We start from the raw sequence: 27091 nt of genomic DNA, 5'->3' as shown, positions 1-27091 counted from the left end.
TGAGTAGTCCCCGACCGGAGATCGGATTGGGGGACTATTTTACCTCCGGAATATTTTACCCAAGAGGACGCCATCATCATTTAACCGTACAGTAAAGCTGCATGCCCTCGGGAAAAATTACGGCTGTAGTTGCCCCTTGCTTTCAGCCGTTCGCAGTATCAGCACAGCAAGGCCGTTTTGGTTAGTATTACAAGGCCAGATCAGTTAATCATCCAGACTGTTGCCCCTGCAACTACTGAAAAGGCTGCTGCCACTCTTCAGGAACCACACGTTTGTCTGGCCTCTCAACGCCCTCTGCTCAGATGTGAACCAAATTCTTTTGTGTACGCTGCTCCCGCCACACGGGGGCGCGAGGGCCTCCGTCTGACTGCAACATCAAGAACATTAGTTACGTATTGATGCAATTATGTTCAAGTGCCAAACGAAATAATTAAAACACAACATTCAAAACCTTCAGACCATTCCAAACAACTTTGAGGTGTACTGCATACTTGTTTAGTTTCCTCTATTCCATTCTAAATATAAATTAAAAATGCTGTCGTTTGTTTTAATGCTTGTATTTGTTTTACTATTAGCTACATTTCGTTCCCCAAAACCACAAATTTCACTTTTGCTCGTTCTGTTTCTCAGTCTCGTAGCCAACAATCTTTAAAATAGCTGATAGGGAAGGAGAGTTACTAAACAAGGCGCTTGAAGAGGAATACTAAACATTTTAGGAGATGGAACATGTGTCAAATTTTTATTGTGTACAGGGGTACAGCTGTTAGAATGTAACCTAAAGAAATGGTCACAGGGGGCAAATGATTAAGTCCAAACTTGTTTTCCATAAATTCCACTTCCGACTTTAATGCAATTTCAAATTCTTTGATGTTCTTTTTGAGGGCAGTACTATTCATAACCCGAATTATCAGTTCGTCTCTTTTGTATACTTTTTTCGTTCTGGACTTCACCTTTCAACCATCTTCACAGAGCCGGCCGCGGTGGCCGTGCGGTTCTGGCGCTGCAGTCCGGAACCGCGGGACTGCTACGGTCGCAGGTTCGAATCCTGCCTCGGGCATGGGTGTGTGTGATGTCCTTAGGTTAGTTAGGTTTAAGTAGTTCTAAGTTCTAGGGGGCTTATGACCTAAGATGTTGAGTCCCATAGTGCTCAGCGCCATTTGAACCATTTGAACCATCTTCACAGATAAATATCCAAAGTATTGATTTCCAGGGACCTTAATGCCGCTTTTGTCGATCCATGTTCCTGGGAGTGTTTGGTTTGGATGTGGTGTCACATGACGAGTAGAGAACCCCCGAGATACCCATCCTTGAAGCCGAAGTATTCTTTTCCTGTAATGCTGGAAGCTAGTTTTCAAGGATTTCTAGATGATGGGACCACGTAAGAGAGTGGAGTAAGACGAAAGGCCCAATCGGCTTATAGTCTATCATACCAAACAACGTATTTACAGCAAAGCGTTCTTGAAAATGTCCCTCCACGTGTGCTTTTCCATCACATCGACAATGCGTTACGAGCCTTATTGGTATAATCATAACTGAAGGAGACTTCGTCAGTGAACAGTATTGATGAGATTACTCAGCGATTTGCAATTAGCTAACAAAAAAATTCCAATAGTCTGCTTCCATTTTCTTCTCGAAGGTGATGAATCCGCTGAAAATCGTAAGGACATATGTAATGCCGACCTTATTCTTTTACATGGAACATCGATATTGTGGCGTGCATGTGCAACATCCTTGCTGCTCAGGCATCGATTGTGTCTGCTGTGTGTCTGTCTGTGCTGCATTGCTGGGATACGGAAGGACACTTGTCCGGAGCAGCTGTGGCGGACAAGCATATAGACGTATGCTTAAGCGAAGTGGCTTGCCGGCTGCGCTGTGAACAATTGGTGGGCCGGGTTTAACTAGGATGTGTGAGTGCTCTATTGGGCCAAGCATAGCTGGTCTATTCACATCACACCAATTGGATTTTAACTGTCTGTTACTCGACCGCTGGAAGAAGCAAGCATGCTCGGGGAACTGTTGCATGCCCTTCTTGTGGACTATATGGTGGATCCTTTTCTAACGGGCAGTAATTTCGTTCTTAGCTTATCCTGGTTCCTTTCGGGTCTTGCTGGTATTTGTGATCGTACCTCCGATTTTCTGTTGTTAGTGAAAATGCTCGTTAATTTGATTTTTGTTGCCAACTCTCCATGTTATTGGTTAATGTGGATTGGTTGCTTGTGTACACTAACGCGCGCTTTCTGTCAAATTTTTCCGTAAAGTTAACTGTAAAGTACTTACCTGGCGCATTACCTATTCAGTGTTTACCGGCCTTGTTTCATTCATTGGTGTTTAGTATTTTATTAGAACATTGTTTATGCTTTCAGTGCTTGCCAGACTTGTTCTATTCATTAGCGTTTTGTATTATATTAGAACAGTGTTTCATTTGGCTTATGTGTTTGTGTTTCAGAACAGACCTTATTTACGAAATTCAGGGGCAAACCCGGAAAGGGGCATCACTGTATGTTTCGTATGGTCTTTTGTCAATACCTAAATCACTTTTTTATTTAAATTCCTCATGTATCCGTAGAAAAGGTACTTATTTTGGTAAGACAGCTAGCCAGCTGATTCTAGTAAATCCGCCTTACTTGTTATTAGCTGTTTTCCGAACTAGACGCCTGTGTGATAATAGCTTGTGATTTGTTTGTTCAATGCAACTGATTTCTTCTAAATCCCACTTAAGTAAATCGACTCAATACCATCCACAGGTGGCCTTTAGTATAAGTTCTACGGACACTTTTGATCAGCCATTGCACTGGAAAATTAATTTTGTTTGTAAGCGTTATAACCTGCCTTTATGTGAAGGCGTGATCAGACGTAAGCTTAAAATATATCAATTTAGCTACTACTGTTTTTTTTTGTATTTTAATCAAATTTCGTGTAAATCCTAAAGCATCTTCACCAGTTGCAAGGCTTGTTTGTATGTCCGCCGGGCATTAATTGAGTTATCCTGTATTTTGCTGAAATGCTGTTGAAGTTCCTCGTAGAGAAATTCTGTTCATCTAAGGTCGGTCAGTGTATCAGTAAACTGGCATTACGTCCCCTAATGACATCTGTATATACAGTTTAAGTAATTTAAACTAGTTTGGCTTCACCGTGGGAGGAATTCATCATTGGGCCTTAAGTCGTTGGTGCAGTTTCTAAGTGACGTTGTTAGTTTCATCTAAGGTGTTCATGACCTGTAATTGTTTGTTTATGCTCTCACTGATTATTGTATGTTGAATCAACGACGTGGGCCGATCTTTATTAAATAACTTATATTATCAACTTGCACCTATGCATTTCAAGGATTGTATTTACTGATGTGGTGATTCTTATCCACCAGCCATCAATGCTGCCAGTATTAAATTGTGCATTTTCTCTTTGTAAAAAGTTTAATTGTTACTGATAATAAATAAACTGCTGTTCAAGTATTCTTTGTTTTGTGGTCTCAGTACTTTGCCACTTCCCAACCAGCGCCCTACCGCTTCAGGTACATGTAGAAATTCTGCGTGTTCTTGTTGAGGGACTAAGTTCTACAAACTGAATAATAAACTGCATCCATGTTCTGTTCGTTTGCGCGTTCAGATGAAATATGACTTCTTGACACTGCGCCAATTTTACACCGTCTGGTAAAAACAGGAGTAAACACTCCCGAATCTGGTATTCTGCGGTTAGGAAATCGTCTGCCGTATTCTCTACAAGTATACACAGCGTTTCCATCACAAAACCTATACACAAATAACATATCCGGATACTCATAATTTATAACTGCATTAGACGTTCTTGAACGAATTAATTTATATTACCGTCTTCTAAAATATCTATTACCCCTCCTGAAACGTCGTATATGGTTTAACTACTACTTTGTATGCATGCAGTATGTATCAATTGCTTTCCATTAACATTTTTATGTTTTTAGTTTAATTTCACTCTAACGGTTACCTTAGCTTTGATTGTTAAAAACTACCATTCTCTCCAGTCCTGTTATTAACCATGTTGTCATTTTCTAATAGCATTGTTTTCCTCTACACTTATTACTTTCATATGGTCGTATTAGCAACTTCTATCTACGAGTGCATATTAACGTCTCGTAGCACAAGCCATACTAAATCTCGAACTTAGGTTGCTGCGGTTTGCGTATGCCCATACTGTCTCAGGTTTACAAGCACGAAATTGTACTACGTATCTGTTACATATTGCCGCTGTAAAATAAATATTAACACCAGTTTGAAATGTTACACTGATAATAGAATTCCTGAGTAAATAACGCCTTCCAATTCAATGCATTTTTGACAATACAAGTTGTTGAGGGACGAGCGTTTGAAGTATATCATCACATTGAGTTTGGAATGAACTTGGGTGAATTAACTTGGAAGCTAAAGGGTGGGAGGATAATGATTCTCAATGGAACTTAACGACCATTTGAAAGTTTTGGAGCTGAATGAAACTCATTTGAGTGTGTGCAATAAATCTCTGCTGTCACAGTTCATTGTCTTCCGGTTACGTGTGACATTTTGGTGAACATTTCGGCTGTTTCAGCAAACTCACTGTTGTCACTTTTACACAAATGATGGTAACGGTAACAGCTTACCTCATTATATGAACTGATGACGCCGGAATCACGGTTTTTGGAGGGCGATATACCAGTCACTCCAGAAGTCACGAAGTCTGTGGAGTAGTGATTCAGTCCAATAAAGTCTGCTGATCCTGCAAGAGAGTTATTTGTTGTAACTTTCCTGATATGGTTCACACGACATTATAATGTAACAGGAAGAGACACGAATAAATCACAGATTTAAATCTCAGTCCTCGACACGTATTCAAAGAATGACCCCTTCCTTCTGATGTTGATGCAGAACTTGCTGTTTACGTAGCATGCTATTTACCACTCGATCACTAACAGTTGGAGTGGAGGACTTTCTCCTTATACCGCCACAGCCTACAGTGTTGCCAGCTTGTGCTGATCACTTGCCATTTTGAGGATGAATAAGCTTTTTGTCACCTTAAGTTGGGCTGTTCCAGTCAGGGGAAAGTCAGGCGCCCAAAGGCACAGGTTGGCAGCGGTGGGCAAACAGCTGATACTTAGGCAGCCAGATAGGTCTTTGGCTCTGTAGAGCACTTGGGAAGCGTGCGAGAGCAGGGGTGGCAAAATGGTTCGCACTTGCGCAGGATGTGTGCAATAGGGCAATAGGGCCCATCTGCTTCTGCCCATGGACGAGATGATGGACATCAGGGAGCGCTCTGTGGGGCAGAATTGGAACAGAATATCTCACTCGTGTGAGACAGCGTTATCAGGATCTCATAGAATTTGAAACAGGCGTCATTGTAGGTATCCATTTGGACACCGAATAGCGGAATATCCAGATTTGTAGGGCATTCGAATATGACTGTGGCTCACTTTTTGGACTGCATGGGAATACGAGGGCAGGTATATTCGCCATCAAGTTTCTAGTCGTCCACGTCTACCCACCACATAGAAGTATCTCCGTATTGTGCACCAAGCACATTGTAGCCTCTTCCCATCTGTACCTGCTATCCGAGAAAAACTAATGGAGCTGTTGCAACATTCTGTGTCATTCCGTACCATTGGTTGGAGACTAGCAGCAGACAGACGAGGCAATTTCCAGCCTGTGCGTAGGCTGCCGTTAACACCACAACTGTATTTGGAGTGGCGCTGTGACCGGAGACCATGGTCGGCTGATGAATGGACTCGCACTGTGTTCAGCCATCAGCTGCGGTCCTGCACTACCATGTATTACTATTGGAGAGTATGGGGGCAACGTGAGGAGAGGTCCCAATCTTCAATTGTTTTTTAGAGCCACTGCGGTGTCACCCCTAGTATCAAGGTACGGCAAGCCATGACTTCAAGTCACAACTGGTAGTGGCTGAGGGATTACGAGAACACAACGGTGCGTCGCGGACATCCTCCATCCTCATATATTTTCTCTCAAGTCATAGTATCGTTGTGGCATTTTCAACGGACAATGTGCGTCCACACATGGCACAGGTCTCTATGAACCGTGCCATGCAGAGGTACTTCTGTGACCAGCAAGATGCCCAGATAGAACACGTGTGGGACCCGGACGTATTGAGGATCACTTACAACAACTGTGTGCCAACTTGTCTCAGGAGAGAGTATAAAGGCTTTATGGCAGCCTGCTCGACCTATTCGGTGCCAGAGGGGTGCAGCGTCACGCCCATGAGTGTGCTCGTACTGCCTACTTGTTTTTGAATTTCACTCGATTTTGTAGTCACTGAAATAACATGACATGCCTGGTGATTCATCATTTCGTTTCCTCCTCCCCTTCACGATACTTCACTTTTTGGTTAGAGATTTTAACTTTGTTTGGACACATGTTTAAGAACTTTTTGACAGAGGAACCACACTAGGTACTAGAATACTCCTTTATTATAAAAAATCTTAAAAATGTATGAAAAGAAATTGTCACCTGCGGTAATTAACATTTAGATTTTTGTTCCTGCAACCACTTAAATCTTTTGGTCAGTTAAATTAGGTCTCTCCACAGTAGCATCAAAGCCCTTTTCCTGGATGTAACACTGTTTTATTGCATTGACTGCTTAATCGGTTTTTGTGCTGTACGAGGACTAATTTTAATTAAAATCAAGTCGCCCCTTCGTGACACTGCACTTTTTACTGAATTTGGCGTATAAACGTATTGCACAGATTCCATAGCTGTGTGACGACCCTTGCCAGAATTTTACTATTCCACAGGGATTATTATGCAAAGTGAGGTACTGCTTTTACACAGTTGATTCAGACATCAGGAAGTTGTAACCATGAGTATCGTTGGCTAAAAATATTAGAATGGTACGAATTGTTTCTAACCTACTTTAAATACTCTGTTCTTATTATACAACTCCTAACTGTCAGCTGCTTTTCTACATAACTGCTTCTACAATCATCATCTACAATAAGGCAGTTGTCACATTGAGGAACGTGTTCTTCACAACCCTCGTTGTAGAATTCTGCCGCCTGTGAACTAGGACATGCTATGACAGTCTCCTTTAACTCGTCTTCGCATTCCAGCAGAGGATCAGAAGTTAGTTTTTCATCTTTGGTAACAGCTGAAAATCATTGTGTGAGAAATCGTGTCCGTACGGAAGGATGAGCAGATTATTCTCAGTTCGGACTGTTCAGCAACGTTTGTGTCGTGCGGCCGTGTGGGGCTTACCGTTAATGCGCACAATTTCGGAATTTATTGCAGTGCCTCTTTCCATAAAATCTACAAGCAGTTGTCCCTCTCAGTCCCCAAAAAAGCTGTCATCAGTATTTGTGCAGCACTCTAAAAGGCTTTCGTCGCGAGATAGTGAGGCTCCACTCCATGGATTGGTATTTCGTCTCCATGTTGCAACCTATGTTTCATCACCTGTCACAGTGTGTCTGGAGAATTTGTCTCCTTCTGCATCGCACCGCATCAGAAACTTTGATGTATCTCCCATGCTCCTCGTATTCCGGGCATCATCCACAGGGTTTAGGACCCAGTGTACAAAAAAATTTTAATAATCGAGCTTATCCGTCACAATATCGTCCAACACGGTCCGTGATGTCTGAGGGAGACTATGGGTATGGTCACAGAAATTTGAAGATGAGTTGGTAAAGGAGAGTGTCAAACCATGGTTAGCTCACAGGAGGCAGAATTCTACAACGAGGCCACTGAAAAACTCCTTCCTCGATATGGGAAGTGCCTTAATGAACAACGTAATTGCTGAGAAAAACAGCTGACAGTTGTAGCTTTATGTTGCATATAATGAAATATCTGTCCCTGTACTGGCGTTTTTCTTAAATAAATTAATGGAACTTACATTCCGTATAGCCCTAGTAGTAGGCCTAAGACTTTAGAAGCTGGCAGAGTCTCGTGTTAGAGTGGAACCTGCTTAGACGCTCACCCCTGATGTACTGGACCTCTTCCTGTGTGAAGGACGGCAGCCTGGACCGCGGTCTCCCCTCTGCTGCGCTGTTGGCGTCCACCCTCTCTCTCACCACAGCCGGGTAGTCCCCTTCCGCACTGTAGATGGGGTGAGCGTAAATGCCCATCTGCAATACAGAGTAGACCAGCATCCTTCTCTGGCAGTCACTACATTCAGGTTTGGGCAAAATACGAGTAAAAGCGGCTCGGAGAATATTTCACTCACCATAATCTGTTTGTTCTTTCCGTCCACAAATGTCGACCTTCGATCATCGTTTCTTCACAGATACGCGCATTTTTTTCGCTTATACAACGATTGTCTACAAGTGGGGACCTTCCTGTTCTTAATATTAACACTAGAATGCAGCGTCTTGCAAGCCATTGCGTGTTCGTTTAGAGTTGGTCGTATGCTGAAAATGGCTTCTTCAACGAACTAGAAAGATTTATAAGTAATTACTATGCCGAAATACTAAACTGAGAATCCGTGTTTTTGTCGAAAGCTCTCCAACTATTCTAGATGGTGAGAATTAGTTCACATTTGGATAAATTTAATTCGTCACTGTGAAATAGCACACTTCCTGCGAGTCCTCGTACATGGACCTTGGTCATATTGCAGATAAGAGAAAAAGAAATCAGATGTTCCACAACCAATGATGGAGAAACGCTATAAGGAAAACATGGGAGATGTTCGTCTTTGTGACACATTTCTGTCATATTATAGATGTTACAATCGCACATAAAAATGGCCGGTATGGGTTTTTAGTCATTTTATAGACCCTGTGATTGCCAGTTGTAGGGTCAGGTACCACAGTTAATCAGATAGCTAAGCAGAAAAGACTGTCGGTGACTGACTACAAAACACATGTAGGCAAAGTTAAATTTAATTACAAATATGTCAGGCTAGTTACTGCGAAAAGAGAACATTCTTGTACGGTGAATTTCTCTGACAGTGAAGACGTAAATGATGTAGAAAATCTAAATAGCGAAAATGAGCTGTTTTGCAACCAGTTACTGAAGTAAGGTTTGAGAAAGCTAAGCATCTCACGAAATTTCTAGACGCAAAGAGTGTTTCAGAATGCAGGAAACGCAGACAAGACAAGAGCCACATGCAAAAAGTATGAAATTTATTTATGTATTGTGGAAAGTAATTGTTTTGCAGCTAATACTAAAAAGTAAAGATTTTTTTTTACTGGCAGTAGCAAATTATTACTTTCCAGAAACTATTGTAAGATTCTTATTTCTTTGCATTCATGAAGTTATTTCAGCGCATCAACAAAATCTTGTATTGGAAATCACATATTTCGAAAATGTTAACATTATCAAACCTATTCTCTGTGTATATTAGCATATGCAGTTGACTGTTTTAAATAGGATAAAAATTTTGCTGTAAAAAGAAGAGAAAATACAAAGCAGGGGGTAGTGGGTTTTACTGCAAATGAGACTGAAAATCCAAACACGTGGACTTCCATTTATACAGGGTGGTCCTCAACTATATGTCAAAAATGTAACGGCACGTAGAGCGTATCGAAACAAACACATGTCGTATAGGAATGTGTGTGTGGTAATTCTACCTTAACCCGGTAGAGAGCGCTGATGATGGTGGCGTGTAAAAGCGTTTCTCTTGCTGGATTCACAAATTCCCGCACGGATCTTGAGCAGCATGCATCGGTTCACCAATGCATACCTGGCCGACATACACTTCATGTATGCGGCTGCACAAGGGAATGGATTAGCTGCTCAAAGGATGTTCAGGGAGCGATTCCCGAATGGGAATAATCCGGCTCGCCGAACATTCGAGCGTCTTCATAGGAAGTTGCCCACGAGTAGATTGTTTTGCGCTTCCAGGCGTGGAACTGGCATTGGAAGATATTGCAAAACTCCTGCAGTGAAAGAAAATGTGCAAAACACCGTAGAATATAAGCCATCGACAAGCTCGAGACCTGTAGGACGTGCGCTTCGTGTGAGCCATCAAAAAGTCTTTACATAAAGACGGAATGCATCCGTAACATTGCCATTTACAGAGAGTGCAAGCAACGACCCCTGACGGTTACCTTCCACATCTCAACTTCGCTCGTTGGCACCTACAGCAGACTGCAATCAACGAAACCTTCCCTGCAGATGTTTTATTTACTGATGAGGCTACCTTTACGCGATAAGGCAATTGAACATCCATAATTCTCACCTGTGGGCACATGGTAACCGAAATAGCACAATAGTACACACACCTACCAAGAAAAGTTTTTCGTTAATGTTTGGACAGGCACTGTGCACAATAACTTTGTAGTACCGTACACTCTACCTACTCGTTTAACAGGCTACAGTTACATCTTCCTACAGGAGGTCTTACTTTAACTTCTGGGCGATGTTCTTCTACCTGTTTGCAGACGAATGTGGTTCCAGCACGATGGAGCCCCAGCTCAGTCGAAACGTCAAGAATTAGCAGTTCGCTGTGTACGGGCAGCTGCGGATAGGACACTTCAGTTTCCTGGTCATCGCGTCCTCCCATTTAACGTGCGTGGATTTTTTCTTGTGGGGTCGTATGAGAAGCCTGATGTGCGAGAGTCCCGTCACGTCTGAAGAAGGTCTCGTCGCCCGCGTGCCTGTTGCTGCTATCGACACGCCTGACGCCTCTTCCGACTGAATTTTGCGCCGTCGCTGTGAATCGTGCATTGCTGTTGGTAGCCGCTCTTTCGAGCACCTGTTGTAAACTATTGAAATATTTCTGATGTCATTTGCCTTTACATGCCTTTTCAGTTTCCTGTGTTTCATACTGCTCTAAAAGCTAGAGCTGTGTCATTACCGCACACACCTTTCTATACGAAATCTGCTTATTTAGGCCTTTACATTTTTGACATATAGTTTAGGACCACCCCGTAAATTAGCGAATCATCAAAACCATATTTATACTGCATTTGTATCATGCTTGTGAATTGGTTTGTTGGAAAACACGAAAAGAAAAATACCCTGTGAATTTTTTTACTTTCAGGGGTTAAGAGGTTAAGATAAGCAACATAACTTACATTTCCTGCCCTTGATACGGATGATGTTAGTTGGGTTGCCTGTCTTAAAGTGCATGCAATATTTGCCTGGCCAATTTCACTTTAGCCACCCTGTATAAACTCTGAACGGCTAAACTTGTAAGAAATAATTTTTTCTGCTCTCACAAACTATGAACTACTTAGTTCAAAAAAACACGACTTCTCAAAATATTACATTTCAGGCTTAACAGAGTACACATTTCAGTACTCTCGGACGTAATTACAGCTTCAGCAGAAGGCTTTTACAGGCTGTATCGATGAAACTTCGGGACGTCAGAGTTATTGTACGCACCTGGAATTGACGGGCTCTGTCGCTAGCTTCTGCATCTTCTGTCGAATTAGTTGCTGGCTCAAGACCTTCAATATTCAGTGTGATACCCACACTACCTGTAAAATATATGTCTAACATTAAGGTCAGTTCATGTGCAATTATACAAGAAGGGTAAGAAAACAGACCCACAAAATTCCAGATCAATACCCTTAACAACGGTTTGCTGAAGAACTATTAATCACGTTTCCTTGAAGGAGGAAAGCTTTTGTTCACGAACCAGTTCGGATTTAGAAAGCATCGCTCATGCGAGACTCAGCTTCGTCTTTTCTCATTCGGTACATCCCGAACCACGGATGAGGGGCAATGGCAAATTCTGTATTCCTAGATTTTCGTAAAGGGTCTGACACAGTGTCCCACTAGAGACCGCTAATGAAGGTCTTAGCATACGGAATTGGTTCCCAGATATGTGATTGGCTCGACGACTTCTTAAGTAATCGAACCCAAATCGTTGTCCTGGGGAATGAGTGTTCATTAGAGACAAGGATCTCGCGGGAGTGCTCCATAGAAGTGTTCTCTGTACACATAAATCATCGGACGTAGGGTGAGCAGCAATCTGCGACTGTTTGCTGATGACGCTATAGTTTACGAAAAAGTATTGTCTTTCAGTGACTTAGGAGGATACAAGCTGACTTAGAATTTTAATTTGGTGTGATGAATGGCAGCTTGCTCTAAATGTAGGAAAATGTAAGGCAATGCAAATGAGTAACAAAAGCAAGCCGGTAATGTTCAAGTACAATATTGGTGAAGAAATCCTTGACACAGTGACAACGATTAGATATCTAGGCATCACTTTGCAAAACGACATGAAGTGGAACAAGCGCCTAAGGTCGATAATGCGAATGGCGGACTTAGATTTATTGGGAGAATTTTAGGGAGGTGTGGCTCGTTTTATGAAGGAGATCGCATATAAAACGCGAGTGCAACCCGTCCTTGAGTACTGATTGAGTGTTTAGGATCCCTACCAAATCGGATTAAAGGAAGACACTGAAATATTCAAAGTTATGCTGCTAGTTCTGTATGTTTGATCAGCACATGAGTATTACGGAGTTGTCGCGTGATCTGAAATGGAAATTCCCGGAGAGAATTAGAGAACCGGCATCTGAAGCTGACTGCCGAACGATTCTACCGCCACCAACATACGTTGCGCGTTAAGGATCACGAAAATAACATACGAGAAATTAGGGCTTGTACAGAGGCGTATAGACAGTCGTTTTCCCCTCGCTCTATGTGCAAGTGGAACAGGAAAGGAAATGATTAGTGATGATAAAGAGAACCCTCTGCCATGCACAGTACGGTGGCTGGCGGAATATCTATGTAGATTAGATGTAGATGTACAAACAACGTTACTTTTGCGAAACACTGTTCATGAGGTTTAAACCGTCATTTTTGGCTGATTGCAAAACAACTCTACTGTCTGCCTCGAACATACATTTCACGTAAGAAAGGCGAAGACAAGGTAAGAGAAATCTATATATCGCAGGCATATGAAAAATCTTTTGTCTCTCGATCGATCTGCGAGTCGAACAGGGAACGGAAATACTAGAAGTGGCGAGAGATGCCTTCCGCTATACCGTATAGTGGCTTGCAGAGTGTGTTATGTAGATATAGGGAAAAACGTAAATGCTTAACAAAATGTGAGTGAATAGCAACAACATTTTGAATTCGCTTGAGAGCTAACTTACAAACAAAGTTCCTTTTGTACCGAAAGTTATTCTGTTCTACAAAGTATGAAGTATTTAACTTGAAAACTGAGTAGTATTACGAGAGTCATTCTCAAAGTGAAGAACGTTTTTATCTTACGATCCGTGCAATTCTCCTCCATCACTGCGACCCTGCTACAGTCCATCATTAACCGTTGGCGCCAGCGTTGTACAGCCGGAGGTCAGCAAAATTAGTGTTGCAGTATAGCTATTTCTGCCTCCAGAGGGTGCGTAGCTTTGGAATGGGATCTCCAGTACTGCGGCGAGCGCAGAGTCAAGAATGAGCACTCACCAACATTATCTGTATTCACTTTTCCATGCAGGAGGTCGACAGCTGCGACGCAGCTACCGACCGCAGCTAACAGACAGCGACTGGTGACGGCGACGCCCTATCTAGCGCAAGTCGCGTGTCAGCCTCACAGTGCAGTGAGGCTCTGTGGCTGGGCTGGTGTACACTGTAGTACGTGGCCCGTGGCAGCTGACAGAAACGTGCAGGCGCCCCGAGTAGAACCGAGGACCCTTGGAGACTGAGTGTCGAGAGATGGCACCCACTGGCAGGTCTCGGGCTGGTAGATCCAGTTCGAAATCCAGAACCACACAAGGGGTAGCTGACGGCCACTGTCTTTGCCTAGTTGACGATGATGATTGGGCTGTAGTCGCTTAGCCACACACTCGGTCGATGACACGCACGGAAATTCTCCGGTCGAATGTACAGCGCCGAAGGGACGCTATAACCTGCTGAGCTGGCATCATGAACACTGATGAGCCAAAATGTTATGACCACAGGCCACAGCGAGCGTCAACGCCTCATGGTGGTGGTTCGCGCACGTGACGCAGGAGGAAAGAATAGAAGCAGAACAGAAAAGAATGGATAGTCATTGCAGGAAAGATACGGGCCGCAAATTCAGAAATCTACTGATATAAGTGGTTTTGATGAAGGGCACATTGTTGTGCCGCTGCAGCTCTAAACGAGAATCATTTAAACGTCCAATCTGGTCGGCTTTTCGCCTACTACTGTCGTGAGCACCTGTGGAAAGTAACTGAAGTTTGGTGAAATAACGAGAAAGCTATATGGTTTTGGACGCCCCTTCTCGTCACAAAACGTAGCAGTCGGAGGACAGCCCGCTATGTAATCCGTGATAGGCAGCGATCTGTGGCAGATCTGATGACAGAGGACAATGCTGGTGCAGCAAAACTGTTTCGGAGCACACAATTCAAACGCCATTGTTCCCGTGTCGACCCATCGACATCTATTACGATTGCAGTGGCCACAGCATCGCTGAGCTTTCGCCGTGGATCGATAGAGACGTGTCGCCTGGTCCAATGAATCGCATTTCTTGCTACACCAGGCAGATGGTGCCCTCATCCAGGCGAATGGCTGCTTGTAACATGCACCGTGCCACAGATGCAGGTAGGTGAGGGCGGATTTCGCTGTGGGGTCGCGCTGGCTTCGGATTCCACGGGATCTCTGGTGCTAATCCAGGGCACCGTGACACCAGTGAACTACACGGACATTTGGAAGGAGAAACAGCATTGGTCGTATTTTTTTTTTGTTTTATTATCCGCAAAATCGATTTTCGGTCACTTAGTGACCATCCTCAGTGCTGTAATATACAATTAAAATTGGTAGGCACTGGTATCAACAGGCTTAGAGCGGTCACATAAACTTTATGTTTATGAGCCAGCGGCTCAGGCGAACATATATTTTTCTCATGTATCCGTATTATAATAATTTCTCTGTGTAAGTTTCGAGGGCAAAGAAATATATCAAAATGATCTAAAGAGACGACAAGATACGCTCTTTTGTTAATTTTTTAGTCGTCTTCACTTCTTCTCTTATCTTGGTTGAGTGTAGACGGACATCTTGCGAGTGCTGGAAAATGTAAACATATTTGTACTAATTAAGCAGATAATATATTGATTTAATGTTATCGTTCACGTTTAATCTGTGAGAGGTGATCCTGATTTCATGTCCGCCTTCTTTTGAATTAACCTGCATTCAAGTAATTTACAGTTCAACAATCGCAGCGGCCGATGCAGCCAACGACGCCATTACGTGGAGATATTAACTTATAAAAATTAGCGGAAGCGAAAAACTAGCCCGCTATTAACATAATATACATTTTTCTCCACAGCCACCCGACGTTGCAGAAAATACGTAGCTTTAAGATTCTTATTTTCAGTAAAACAGCCGAGAGCCAGAGCCAGGACTCCGACTACAGTGCAATGGTTAACGGAGGTAAGAAAAAATACTTTCGCGCGTGTGTGGGCCGCAATTGTAATTAATAACTAAAGATTTTTTGCTTTAAAATGAACTGACTAGCCGAGGAAATTAATATGAAAAGTTTATTCCATTGTTCAACTTATATGTTCATGTTTTAAGATTCAGCTAGTCTAACGTTCATTAACGTAACAAATAATTTTCACTGAAGATCAATATAGTTAAAAAAAGAGAACTTCACAAAAGCATTTAATTCTAAATCAAAATTGAATGAAATACCATTTTGATTAAGGCCCACCACTTAAGTCGGCCACAGTCACCGCTACCAATAAATGCCTGTAGTAAACAACAAATTAAAATGCGACGGCCGACGGGCGCGAGACGCGCCATAGTTGTTTGAGGGGCATAGTAGTCAACTCTCATCGATCCTTCGCCAACGATTTTGCCTGACCTGTACCCACTGGAATACATGTCAGGGACCAGATTCACGCGCACAAACCACACTCTCCTAAATTGCCAGAATTTCTTGACCTGTGCTTCGGCATCTAGTGCTACGTACCTTTGGAAACCGATCTAGGACCTGTAGAATCCGTGACACTCGCTCTCGGAGGGTGTGTTATGACAAGAGGCAGCATTCCATCATGTAGTCGGTAGTGGAATCGGTACGATGCGCTACAGCATTTGTCACTCTAGTACACCACCAACTGTAGAATGCCCCACTGCAGGCCAGCACAGTAAATGCAGCCCCCGGTTCCAAAATTACGTCAGCGGTAGGTTTTCACACCTCTTGGCTGGTTATGTGGGTCTGCCTGTATCTGGTGTCGCAACAATAACATCGTCATTTAGGAGAGAACTACCTGTATTGTACCGTCTCTTGATTTGTGCCATCCGATATTTAGTAAGGTCTGCATGAACTACGAGCTTCTTGGAGTCATACTATCAGAAGTCACTTTCAAATGATAACAAATTGTCTGAAGCGTTGATCTGGTTTGTTTTTTCATGTAATGCTTTTGTGTACGTGGTGAAGAGAATTACTGTTATAAGGTAAGAGCCCACATAATGTTTTGTTTATGGGTGAATATGCATGAAATTACATTACTTTCCAAAGTGTCACGAATCTGTATTCATTGCGATTCGTTAGTAGAAAGCTTGTAAAGAGGAAATGACGACTTTGTCTATAATGTACCGCTATAAGGTTCCGGTATTGTACAGGTACAATTTAAGAAACATGCCGGTATAGTGGGGCTCAGGAAATGGTTAGCATTATTAGTTCATAGTTAATTTGCATTACAATATGCCCACAGAAAGGCATTATGGAAAGTGGAGCGCAGACAAACAACATGTAGCTGTAACAATACATCTAAATTGGGATCATGGATTAAATGAATGTCCACGCACATAAAATGTACCTAAACCAACAAAATGGTTCAAATGGCTCTGAGCACTATGGGACCTAACATCTATGGTCATCAGTCCCCTAGAACTTAGAACTAACTAACTAACTAACCTAAGGACAGCACACAACACCCAGCGATCACGAGGCAGAGAAAATCCCTGACCCCGCCGGGAATCGAACCCGGGAACCCAGGAGCCCGGGCGTGGGAAGCGAGAACGCTACCGCACGACCACGAGATGCGGACCCTAAACCAACAATTAAAGAGTGTGTTGAAGATAAAAGTAAAAATCAAACGTGGATGTAAACGTATTTGTCCGAAGCAAATTATTTTGCAACGAGGCTGAAACCAAATCGTAGAACATATTCTTAGATTTGAATAGATGATGTCCAGTTTATGCATGTCAGACGTAAGAAAATTTCCTTTTGACAGCGTAGAACGAAACAGATTGCCTCATAATTTCAATGCAGAAGAAGTCATGGTAGACAAAAAGTGGGCCTAAGGCATCAACCAAGGAATATCATCGAATCCGATTGAAATGGTGAAAGCTGCAAGCAAAACCTTAAGGACTAGTGCAGGATCCTCTGAGTTGTCGAGAAGAGTATGGAAAAAGTGTAGAGGCGTAGGGAAAGGAGTAAAAAAAGTTATGCTGTAATGTGATGTTCCTGGGCTGGTTCGAGAACATTTTTCCTCACAAGTGCTATATCGTACTCCCCCAATCCATCAGATATTACTTTCCTTCGCTTGGACTCTTGGGAAGACCTTAAAAAACATAAACAGCAAGTTTCCGTTTAAGGGTGTTGTTGCAGCTATAGGTAACACAGCGCCATTCCGTTGCGTGTACATAAGCACTGACATGTGGGAAATGGATTAGTGACGCCTTCCAACGGAAACTTTTTTATCGCACCTTATACATCTACCTCTTGTGATCGTGAAAATGGACTGTTTTTTCTTTCAAATAAAGTTTAGACGGAGATTCCGCTGTAGTAGAAATACATTTCTGAATAATATCTAGTGTAAAATATTAACATGTATTTCATCTTCATCTATAACAGTTGCTAACTTTATTAAAAACTTTTAAAGAAAGCCGGAATAACTAGACTGATTGTATTTTCTAGTTTCTATAAAACTGTGTTATCTATTAAACTGGTTGAAAACAACAAAAATGCAAAACTTATTTTATTTTCTTAATTTAATAATGGGAATTTTGTAATTCTATAATTTACAAATTATTTCTCTTTCGATCAGAAAAACTGAAACACAAATACAAAAAAATCATCTAATTTTATATTGATGTGTTAAACAGAAGACACTGTTTACTTGCTTAACTTGTGTGTTACTTTTGAAGAAAATCTAAGCTAAGTTTTGAAAAATTTGCCATGAAAGTAGTTGGTATTCGACAAATAAAGTCAAATGTTTTGTGTATGAAACTGGAAAGGAAAACACAAGTTTGTGTGTGATGCGAAATAGAAATGTTCTATTGAAAAAGTCAAGTATGATTCCCATCTGACTTCAGTACAAGTAGAGGCATTTTTTGCCATTGATAAGATTATTATACTTAAATTTTTCTAGTCTTTGATGTGTTGTTCTTAATGGCACGAATTCAACAGATTTAAAGGCAATTACTATCCTTGACAATGAAAGATTTCATGATACTCAGTTCAGTATTTCATCGTATTTTACATTCGGCAGGCATTCAATACAGTTATGTACTGTCGTTTATTGACTGTATTTAGGGTTCTTAGACATCTTTCGTGAAAACATTCCCATGTTCTAAATACTTTTCATTAACCAGGACAATTTTTGATAGAGATATCAGTGGCGGCTCGTAACAACAAATTCCCAGTTTCTCTCCCTCGGCTCGTTTGCGAATTTGTGTTTAATGCAAAGTTTGTGCTTCTACCAGCATTATTGTATGCGTTCACATGTGAGGATTTTCGCTGCTGATTACGGTACAAATTGTATGTAAATTTTGCACTCTGGCGCCTCTGGTGTAGCTCTGAGCTTCGCCGCCCAAGTTGCCGCTTCGGTCCGTTGGTCGCAAACCAGCTCTGCTTGCAGTACTTTTCTTTTTTTAGTCATCAGTCTTCTGATTAGTTTGCTGCGGCCCGCCACGAATTCCTCTCCTGTCCAAACCTCTTCATCTCAGAGTAGCACTTGCAACCTATATCCTCAATTATTTGCTGGATGTATTCCAATCACTGTCTTCCTCTACAGTTTTTACCGCCTACACCTCCATGTAGTACCACGGATGTCATTCCCTGATGTCTTAACAGATGTTCCCTTCTCCTTGTCACTGTTTTCCACATATTCCTTTCCTTTCAGATTCGGCGCAGGAACTCCTCATTCCTTACCTTATTACTCCATCTAATTTTCAACATTCGTCTGTAGCACCACATCTCAAATGCTTCGATTCTCTTCTCTTCCGGTTTTCCCACAGTCCATGTTTCACTACCATGCAATTCTGTGCTTCAAATGTACATTCTCAGAAATTTCTTCCTCAGATTACCTCGTATGTTCCATAGTGGAGACTTCTGCTGGACAGGAACGCCCTTTTTGCCAGTGCTAGTTTTCTATTCATTTCCTCTTGCTCCTTGCGTCAGTGCTTATTTTACTGCGTAGGTAGCAGAATTCCTTAACTTCATCTACTTCGGGGCCATTAATCCGTATGTTAAGTTTATCGTTTTTCTAATTCCTGCCAATTCTCATTACCATCGTCTTTCTTCGATTTACTCTCAGTCCATAATCTGCACTCGTTAGACTGTTCATTCCATTCAGTAGATCACGCAATTCTTCTTCACTTTCACTCAGGGTAGCAATGCCATCAGCGTATCGTATCACTGACATCCTTTCACCTTGAATTTTAATTCCACTCTTGAACCTTTCTTTTATTTCCATCACTGCTTCATCGATGTACAGATTGACCGGTAGGGGCCAAAGAGGACGTCCCTGTCTTACACCCATTTTAATCTGAGCACTTCGTTCTTGGCCGTCCACTCTTATTACCCCTCTTGGTTCCTGTACATGTTGTATATTACTCGTCTCTCCCTGTAGCTTACCCCTACTTTCTCATAATTTCGAACAGCTTTCACCATTTCACATTATCGAACGCTTTTTCAAGGTCGACAAATCCTATAAACGTGTCTCGATTTTTCTTTAGTCTTGTCTCCGTTATCAACCGCAACGTCAGAAATGCCTTTCTGGTGCCTTTACATTTCGTAAACCAAAACTGCTCAATTTATTTTTCCATTCTTTCGTGTATTATTCTTTTCAGCAACTTGGATGCATGAGCTGTTAAGGTGATTGTGCGATAATTCTCGCACTTATCAGCTCTTGCAGTCTTCGGAATCGTGTGGATGATATTTTTCCGAAATTCGGACACTATATTACCAAACAAATGCATTCGACATACCAACGTGAATAGTCGTTTTGTTGCCACTTCCCCCAACGATTGTCGAAATTTTGATGGAATATACTGATTCTAATACTTGATCCCCTGTCTCTTCTAAATCGAATCCTGTTTCTTCTTCTATTATGTCAGACAAATCTTCCTCCTGACAGAGGGCTTCAGTTTACTCTTGCCACCTATCCGCTCTCTCCTCTGCATTTAGCAGTGGAATTCCCGTTGCACTCATAATATTACCACCCTTGCTTTTAATTTCACCGAAGGTTCTTTTGGCTTTCCTATATGCTGAGTCAGTCCTTCCCGCAATCATTTCTTTTTCGACTTCTTCACATTTTACATGTGGCCATTTCGTTTTAGCTTCCCTGTGCTTCCTATTTATTTCTTTCCCCAGCGACTTTCATTTCTTGTATCCCTGTATTTCCCTGGACATTTTTGTACTTCCTTCTTTCATCGATCAGCTGAAGTATTTCTTCTGTTACGCATGGTTTCTTCGCAATTACCTTCTTCGCACCTATTTTTTTCTCTGCTGAGCTATACCTTATTGCTGTATCTACAGCCTTAGTGAACTTCAAGAGAATATCGTTGTTGCTTAGCACTTCCGTATACCACTTCTTTGCGTACTGATTCTTCGTGACTGCTCTCTTAAACTTCAGCCTACACTTCATCACTGCTGCATTGTGATCTGAGTCTATATCTGCTCCTGGGTACGCCTTACAATCCAGTATCTGATTACAGAATCTCTGTCTGGCCATCTGAAATCTTCCCGTATCATTCGGCCTTTTCCAAGTATACCTTCTCCTCTTGTGATTCTTGAACAGGGTATTCGCTATTACTAGCTGAAATTTATTACAGAATTCAATTAGTCTTTCTTCTCTGTCATTCCTTGTCCCAAGGCCATATTCTCCAGTTACATTTTCTTCTACTCCTTCTCCTACAACTGCATTCCAGTCCCCCATGACTATTAGATTTTCATCTCCCTTTGCGTATTGTATAAGACTTTTAATATCCTCATATACTTTCTCTATCTCTTCATTTTCAGCTTGTGATATCGGCATGTATACCTGAACTATCGTTGTCGATGGTGGTTTGCTGTCGATTCAGATAAGAATAACCCTATCACTGAATCGTTCACAGTAACACACTCTCTGCCCTACCTTCCTATTCATAACGAATCCTACTCCAATTATGTCATTTTCTGCTGTTGTTGACATTACCCTGCACTCATCTGTCCAGAAATCGTGGTCTTTTTCCATTTCACTTCACTGACCCCTACTATATCTAGATTGAGCCCTTGCATTTCCTTTTTCAGATTTTCTAGCTTCCCTACCACATTCAAGGTTCTGACTTTCCACGTCCCGACTCGTAGAACGTTACCCTTTTGTTGATTATTCAATTTTTTTCTCATAGTCACCTCCCCCGTGGCAGTCCCCTCCCGGAAATGCGAATGGGGGAGTATTCCAGAATCTTTTGCAAACGGAGAGATCATCATGACACTTCTTCAGTTACAGGCCACATGTCCTGTGGATGCACGTTATATGTCTTTAATGCAGTGCTTCCCATTGCCTTTTGCATCCTCATGCCGTTGATCTTTGTTGATTCTTCCGCCTTTAGGGGCAGTTTCCCACTCCAAGTGCAAGTCTGTTGATGAGGTGAATGGCAGAATGAGGATAACTCCTTATGCCGGATGTCTTCGACAGACAATGCTGATTATTAATCAAAATTTAAGCGGTGGCGAGTTTCAAACCCGGGACAAATTTGTTATGAAACTTCATGGCAGATTAAAACTGTGTGCCCGACCGAGACTCGAACTCGGGACCTTTGCCTTTCGCGGGCAAGTGCTCTACCATCTGAGCTACCGAAGCACGACTCACGCCCGGTCCTCACAGCTTCACTTCTGCCAGTATCTCGTCTCCTACCTTCCAAACTTTACAGAATCTCTCCTGCGAACCTTGCAGAACTATCACTCCTGAAAGAAAGGATACTGCGGAGACATGGCTTAGCCACAGCCTGGGGGATGTTTCCAGAATGAGATTTTCACTCTGCAGCGGAGTGTGCGCTGATATGAAACTTCCTGGCAGATTAAAACTGTGTGCCCGACCGAGACTCGAACTCGGGACCTTTTGCCTTTCGCGGGCAAGTGCTATACCATCTGAGCTACCGAAGGACGAGTCACGCCCGGTCCTCACACCTTCGAGTCTCGGACGGGCACACAGTTTTAATCTGCCAGGAAGTTTCATATCAGCGCACACTCCGCTGCAGAGTGAAAATCTCATTCCAGATTTGTTATATTTGATCTTAGCGGACGTCATATGACAAACGTTGAAGTTCGTTTTCTTGACCCTTCACTTCAGCATGCCCGTATACGAATAGCGTGTGCCCAACAGGCGTACCCGGAGTCCGACATTTCCGTATTGCTATGCGTGGGGACGGATAATTCATCATGCAGACAATAATTTCCAGGAGAGACACTATTTTGATTATTCAGAGTGACCAAGGGTATCCCGAGTTGCACATTTAATTAATTAACAACAATGCTATAATCTAACATGTCTATTCTCTAACCGATTATATCACATCTGATTTGGTTGCGTGACTGCGTTTCAGCACTTCTCATGGTCTTCCCAGCTATCAAAAACTTAACAGAATCATCCGTCTGTTGTGAGCTGTTTAACAAGGAACTGAATTTAGATTACCGATTTCTCACATAACTGATTAGAGTTATATGGTACGAAACACTACAATGGCTACAAATCTGCTGTGGAAGTAATTTCACACGTGTTACGATTGCATTTTGCGGCTAGTCACGTTTGTATGTCACACGAGAGGTCTTCCAACAGTCTGTAACTCAGCTGATACTGAAGTTCCCATTAGAGTAAAAATCAAGTACATGACGAACATATTTAAAGCAATTTATAGGAAAGTAAAAACTTTTTCTATAATATTTCTCTGGGTTTGTGATTCTGTCATATGTACGACAAGTACGAATATCTGAGCTCCTGTTGCAGTAGCCTTCAAGAGAGGAAAACGCATGAGGAGAGTATAGGGCCGACCCGTTTCACAAGACGAGCGATATTAAGTCTCTCTTTGGTTTAAAAGAGTAAAATATGGGCAACAATGAGAGAAATTACCGACACCTGTAGGTTAATGACATGTTTACCGTGCTCCTTTTCTCCTTTTGTGACAGTAGCTACAGCGATCACCTAGCAACTTTCATAAGGCCATCGGTTTGCAAAGAATATAAACTCTAAAACCTTAGGTCCGTGAATAGACGTGGAGATAACTGACCAAAGAGGTCGAGAGGCTTAAGTTGCTGTAGTTGGCATTGGTCACTTGTTTTTCTTGTCCATTGGGTTTTGGCGGTATGTGTGTGTGTGGAGCGAGACATCTCGAGAAAACACGGGCTTCTTGGGGCTGGTCACAGTAGGACCATCCAGTTACGTTTTTTTGCTGCACTGAGGGTCAGCATTGGGATCCATAGCTGTTAGAATGTCGAGGATAGTTAGGGAACAATTTATGATTCCCCAGTCTTTTCAGAGTGCAGTTTATTTGAATACTGCCTTCAGGGCAGAAATCCATTCCAGTACGATTATGCCATAGGTGGTAAATCATTGGAAGCGGTAACGACCGTAAAATACTTAGGAGTTACTATCCGGAGCGATCTGAAGTGGAATGATCACATAAAACAAATAGTGGGAAAAGCAGGCGCCAGGTTGAGATTCATAGGAAGAATTCTAAGAAAATGTGACTCATCGACGAAAGAAGTAGCTTACAAAACGCTTGTTCGTCCGATTCTTGAGTATTGCTCATCAGTATGGGACCCTTACCAGGTTGGATTAATAGAAGAGATAGACATGATCCAGCGAAAAGCAGCGCGATTCGTCATGGGGACATTTAGTCAGCGCGAGAGCGTTACGGAGATGCTGAACAAGCTCCAGTGGCGGACACTTCAAGAAAGGCGTTACGCAATACGGAGAGGTTTATTATCGAAATTACGAGAGAGCACATTCCGGGAAGAGATGGGCAACATATTACTACCGCCCACATATATCTCGCGTAATGATCACAACGAAAAGATCCGAGAAATTAGAGCAAATACGGAGACTTACAAGCAGTCGTTCTTCCCACGCACAATTCGTGAATGGAACAGGGAAGGGGGGATCAGATAGTGGTACAATAAGTACCCTCCGCCACACACCGTAAGGTGGCTCGCGGAGTATAGATGTAGATGTAGATGTAGATGTAGTTATTTTGATGTTCCATGGTTTCTTATTCCTTAAATTAGTCGATACCTCTTAGTGATTCCGACCACGTGTGTCTTGTGGTATCAAACAGCTTCTTACAGTGCTTCTTCTGCAATGTATTTGCTTAAATAATATTTCTCTAGCTTTTGTGATAACTCGTGAAGGTAATTTTAGTAACTGACCCAACTTTTCTTTGTGACTGCTTTCACATGGTACCAGACAGTGTTTCATGTACCTCACGATGTCAAATACACTCTCAAAGTGTTTTCAACCTGACACGATTAAATTGTGACAAAATATAGTTTCCATAAATTTGCTTATGTAGTTTCTGTTGTGAGTTCGTCCGAGTGCGGACTTGTAGTATACGGACCTTTATCTCGTTGTTTCCGTTATTTACACACTGAGAAAAAGTTTTTGAGATCTCGTATACATATGAAGTCTTGTGTCTCACCCGGATAGCGACATCGATTTCGTCAGAGAATGAATCGATGTTTGTACGTGAAAGCAGCTCAGGACAAGTACTGCTCCATGTTATTGGTCGCGCAACCTAGAAGCGACTGCGAGCTGCACTGACATATCATTCGCCGAGTGATGACTGTTGACCTCATCCTCGCGAGGCAGTACTGGAACATGGTTGCCTGCTACTGGATTCGCTTATAGACTGCTATACGGAGTAATAATTCCCGTACTAATAACGAGTCTGAAAAGAGTTACGGAGTTTCGAGTACCATTCTTCGACCACCAAGTTTGCTCAATCGCGCCGATGCAGCTGGTTTAGGTAGTGCGAACTTTAACTTCATTCTGTGGTTGTTTAATCGTGAATTAATAAAAGTTGTCCGCATTAGTATAAACGTGTACAAAATCAAAGGAATAGCACTAAGTATATAAAAATGGAAGATGTGCAGAGATACACTGAGGCGATAAAAGTCGTGGGGTGTCTCCCAATATCTTGACGGACCTCCTTTTCCCCGGCATAGTGTAGCAGCTCGACCTGGCGTGGACCCAACAAGTCTTTGGAGGTCCCCTGCAGAAACACTGAGCCACGCTGCCTCTATGGCCGTCCGTAATTGCGAAAATGTTGCCAGTGCAGGATTTTGAGTAAGGACTGACCTCTCGATTGTGGCCCATAAAGATTCAGTGGTATTCATGTCAGGCAGTCTGGGTGGTCAAATTACTCACTCTAACTGTTCAGAATGTTCTTCAAACCAATCGCGCACAACTGTGGCCCGGTAGCACGGCGTACTGTCATCCATAAAAAGACCATCGTTTTTTGGAACTTCACTCATGGTCTGCAGGGAGCCGAACACAAACATTTCCAGTCAATGATCGGTTCTGTTGGAACAGAGGACGCAGTCCACTCCGTGTAAACACAGTCCGTACCATTTTGGTGCCACCATCAACTTGCACAGTGCCTTGTTGACAACTTGGGTCCATGGCTTCTTGGGGTCTGTACCACGCTCTAAACGTTCAACCAGCTCTTACCAACTGAAATCGGGACTCATCTGACCAGGCCACAGTTACTCACTCGTCAAGGGTCCAACCGATATGGTCATGACCCCAGGAGTGGTGCTGCAGGCAGTTTCATCCTGTTACCAGAGGCACTCGCGTCGGTCGTCTGCTTACACAGCCCGTTAACGCCAGATTTCGCCACACTGTCCTAACGGATTCGTTAGTCGTAGTCTCAAATTGCTTTCTGCAGTTGTTTCGCGCAGTGCTGCTTGTCTGTTAGCACTGACAACACTACGCAAACACCGCTGCTCTCGGTCCTTAAGTGAAGGCCGTTCGCCACTGCGTCGTCCTTCGTGAGAGGTTATGCTTGAAAATCGATATTCTCGGCACCCTCTTGACCCTGTAGATCTCGGAATATTGAATTCCTTAACGATTTCCGAACTGGAATGTCTCATGCGTCTAGCTCCAACTATCATCTCTCGTTTAATCTCTGTTAATTCTCGTTAGGGAATTCAGTATTTCGAGATCTACAGTGTCAAGAGTGCGGCGAAATCTGGCGTCGGAAACATTTCCACATGAATCACACGAGTACAAATGACAGTTCGGCCAATGCGCTGCCCCGTTATACCTTGTGTATGCGACCTTACTGCCATCTGTATATGTGAATATCTCGACTTTTATCACCTTAGTGTACAGAAAACAGACTACAATGGAAGTGATCAGCATCCGTGATTAAGCGACTAATGAAGGTGCGATAGAACACTCACCGTTCTGTGTCGCTCTGTACTGCTCGTCGTACAGGTGCCAGACGCGAGCGTGCGCCTTGAGCAGTGTGTGGGTGGACAAGTAGTCGCCGATGCCGGAAGCGTTCTGTGAGGGAGCCATGCCTATGGCCGCGTACCAGCTCACGAAAACGGCTGGTTCGTTGAACGTGATCCACCATTTCACCTGTGAAGGGACATGTTTTCCTAAAGTTCGAAAAAAAAACACTCCAATAAGAAAGTTCAGCTTGACTGGGACTCACCCTGTCGCCAAAGTTTTCGAATAGTATCCTGGCGTACTCCACAAAGTAGTCGACCATCAACTCGTTGGGCCAGCCTCCGAGGTACTGCAGCGCCTGCGGCAGGTCCCAGTGGTACATCGTCACCTGCACAAGGCGACACACCACCAAATTCAGGAGATTACACTTCTCCGCAGTCTGGGAGCAGCGATAAAATAGAGGGAACGAGAGCTTAAATAAAACTTGTACGGAATGTTGACTCCAAGTGCAAGAATTAAAGGACACTTAAAGGGCAATGAAACAGGGTTGCAGCCTGTCCCCGATGTTATTCCATCTGCACATTCAACAAGCAGTGAATGAAACCA

General features: G+C 42.7%; 1 protein-coding gene across 1 annotated transcript in view; it reads right to left on the bottom strand.

Moving 5' to 3' along the window:
- LOC124805017 (myrosinase 1-like) overlaps positions 1–27091 on the bottom strand; it is a 68317-nt gene that overhangs the window by 19439 nt on the left and 21787 nt on the right. Inside the window, exons 4-8 of the mRNA XM_047265424.1 lie at positions 26751–26873; positions 26494–26674; positions 11277–11371; positions 7927–8074; positions 4610–4725 (exon numbers count right to left, since the gene is read on the bottom strand). Coding sequence (XP_047121380.1) covers positions 4610–4725; positions 7927–8074; positions 11277–11371; positions 26494–26674; positions 26751–26873 — 663 coding nt within the window. The remainder of the gene's footprint in view (positions 1–4609; positions 4726–7926; positions 8075–11276; positions 11372–26493; positions 26675–26750; positions 26874–27091) is intronic.

Source organism: Schistocerca piceifrons, chromosome 7 (genome assembly GCF_021461385.2).
Source record: "Schistocerca piceifrons isolate TAMUIC-IGC-003096 chromosome 7, iqSchPice1.1, whole genome shotgun sequence".
Lineage (NCBI taxonomy): Eukaryota > Metazoa > Arthropoda > Insecta > Orthoptera > Acrididae > Schistocerca > Schistocerca piceifrons.
This window is presented reverse-complemented; position numbering and strand designations above follow the sequence as displayed.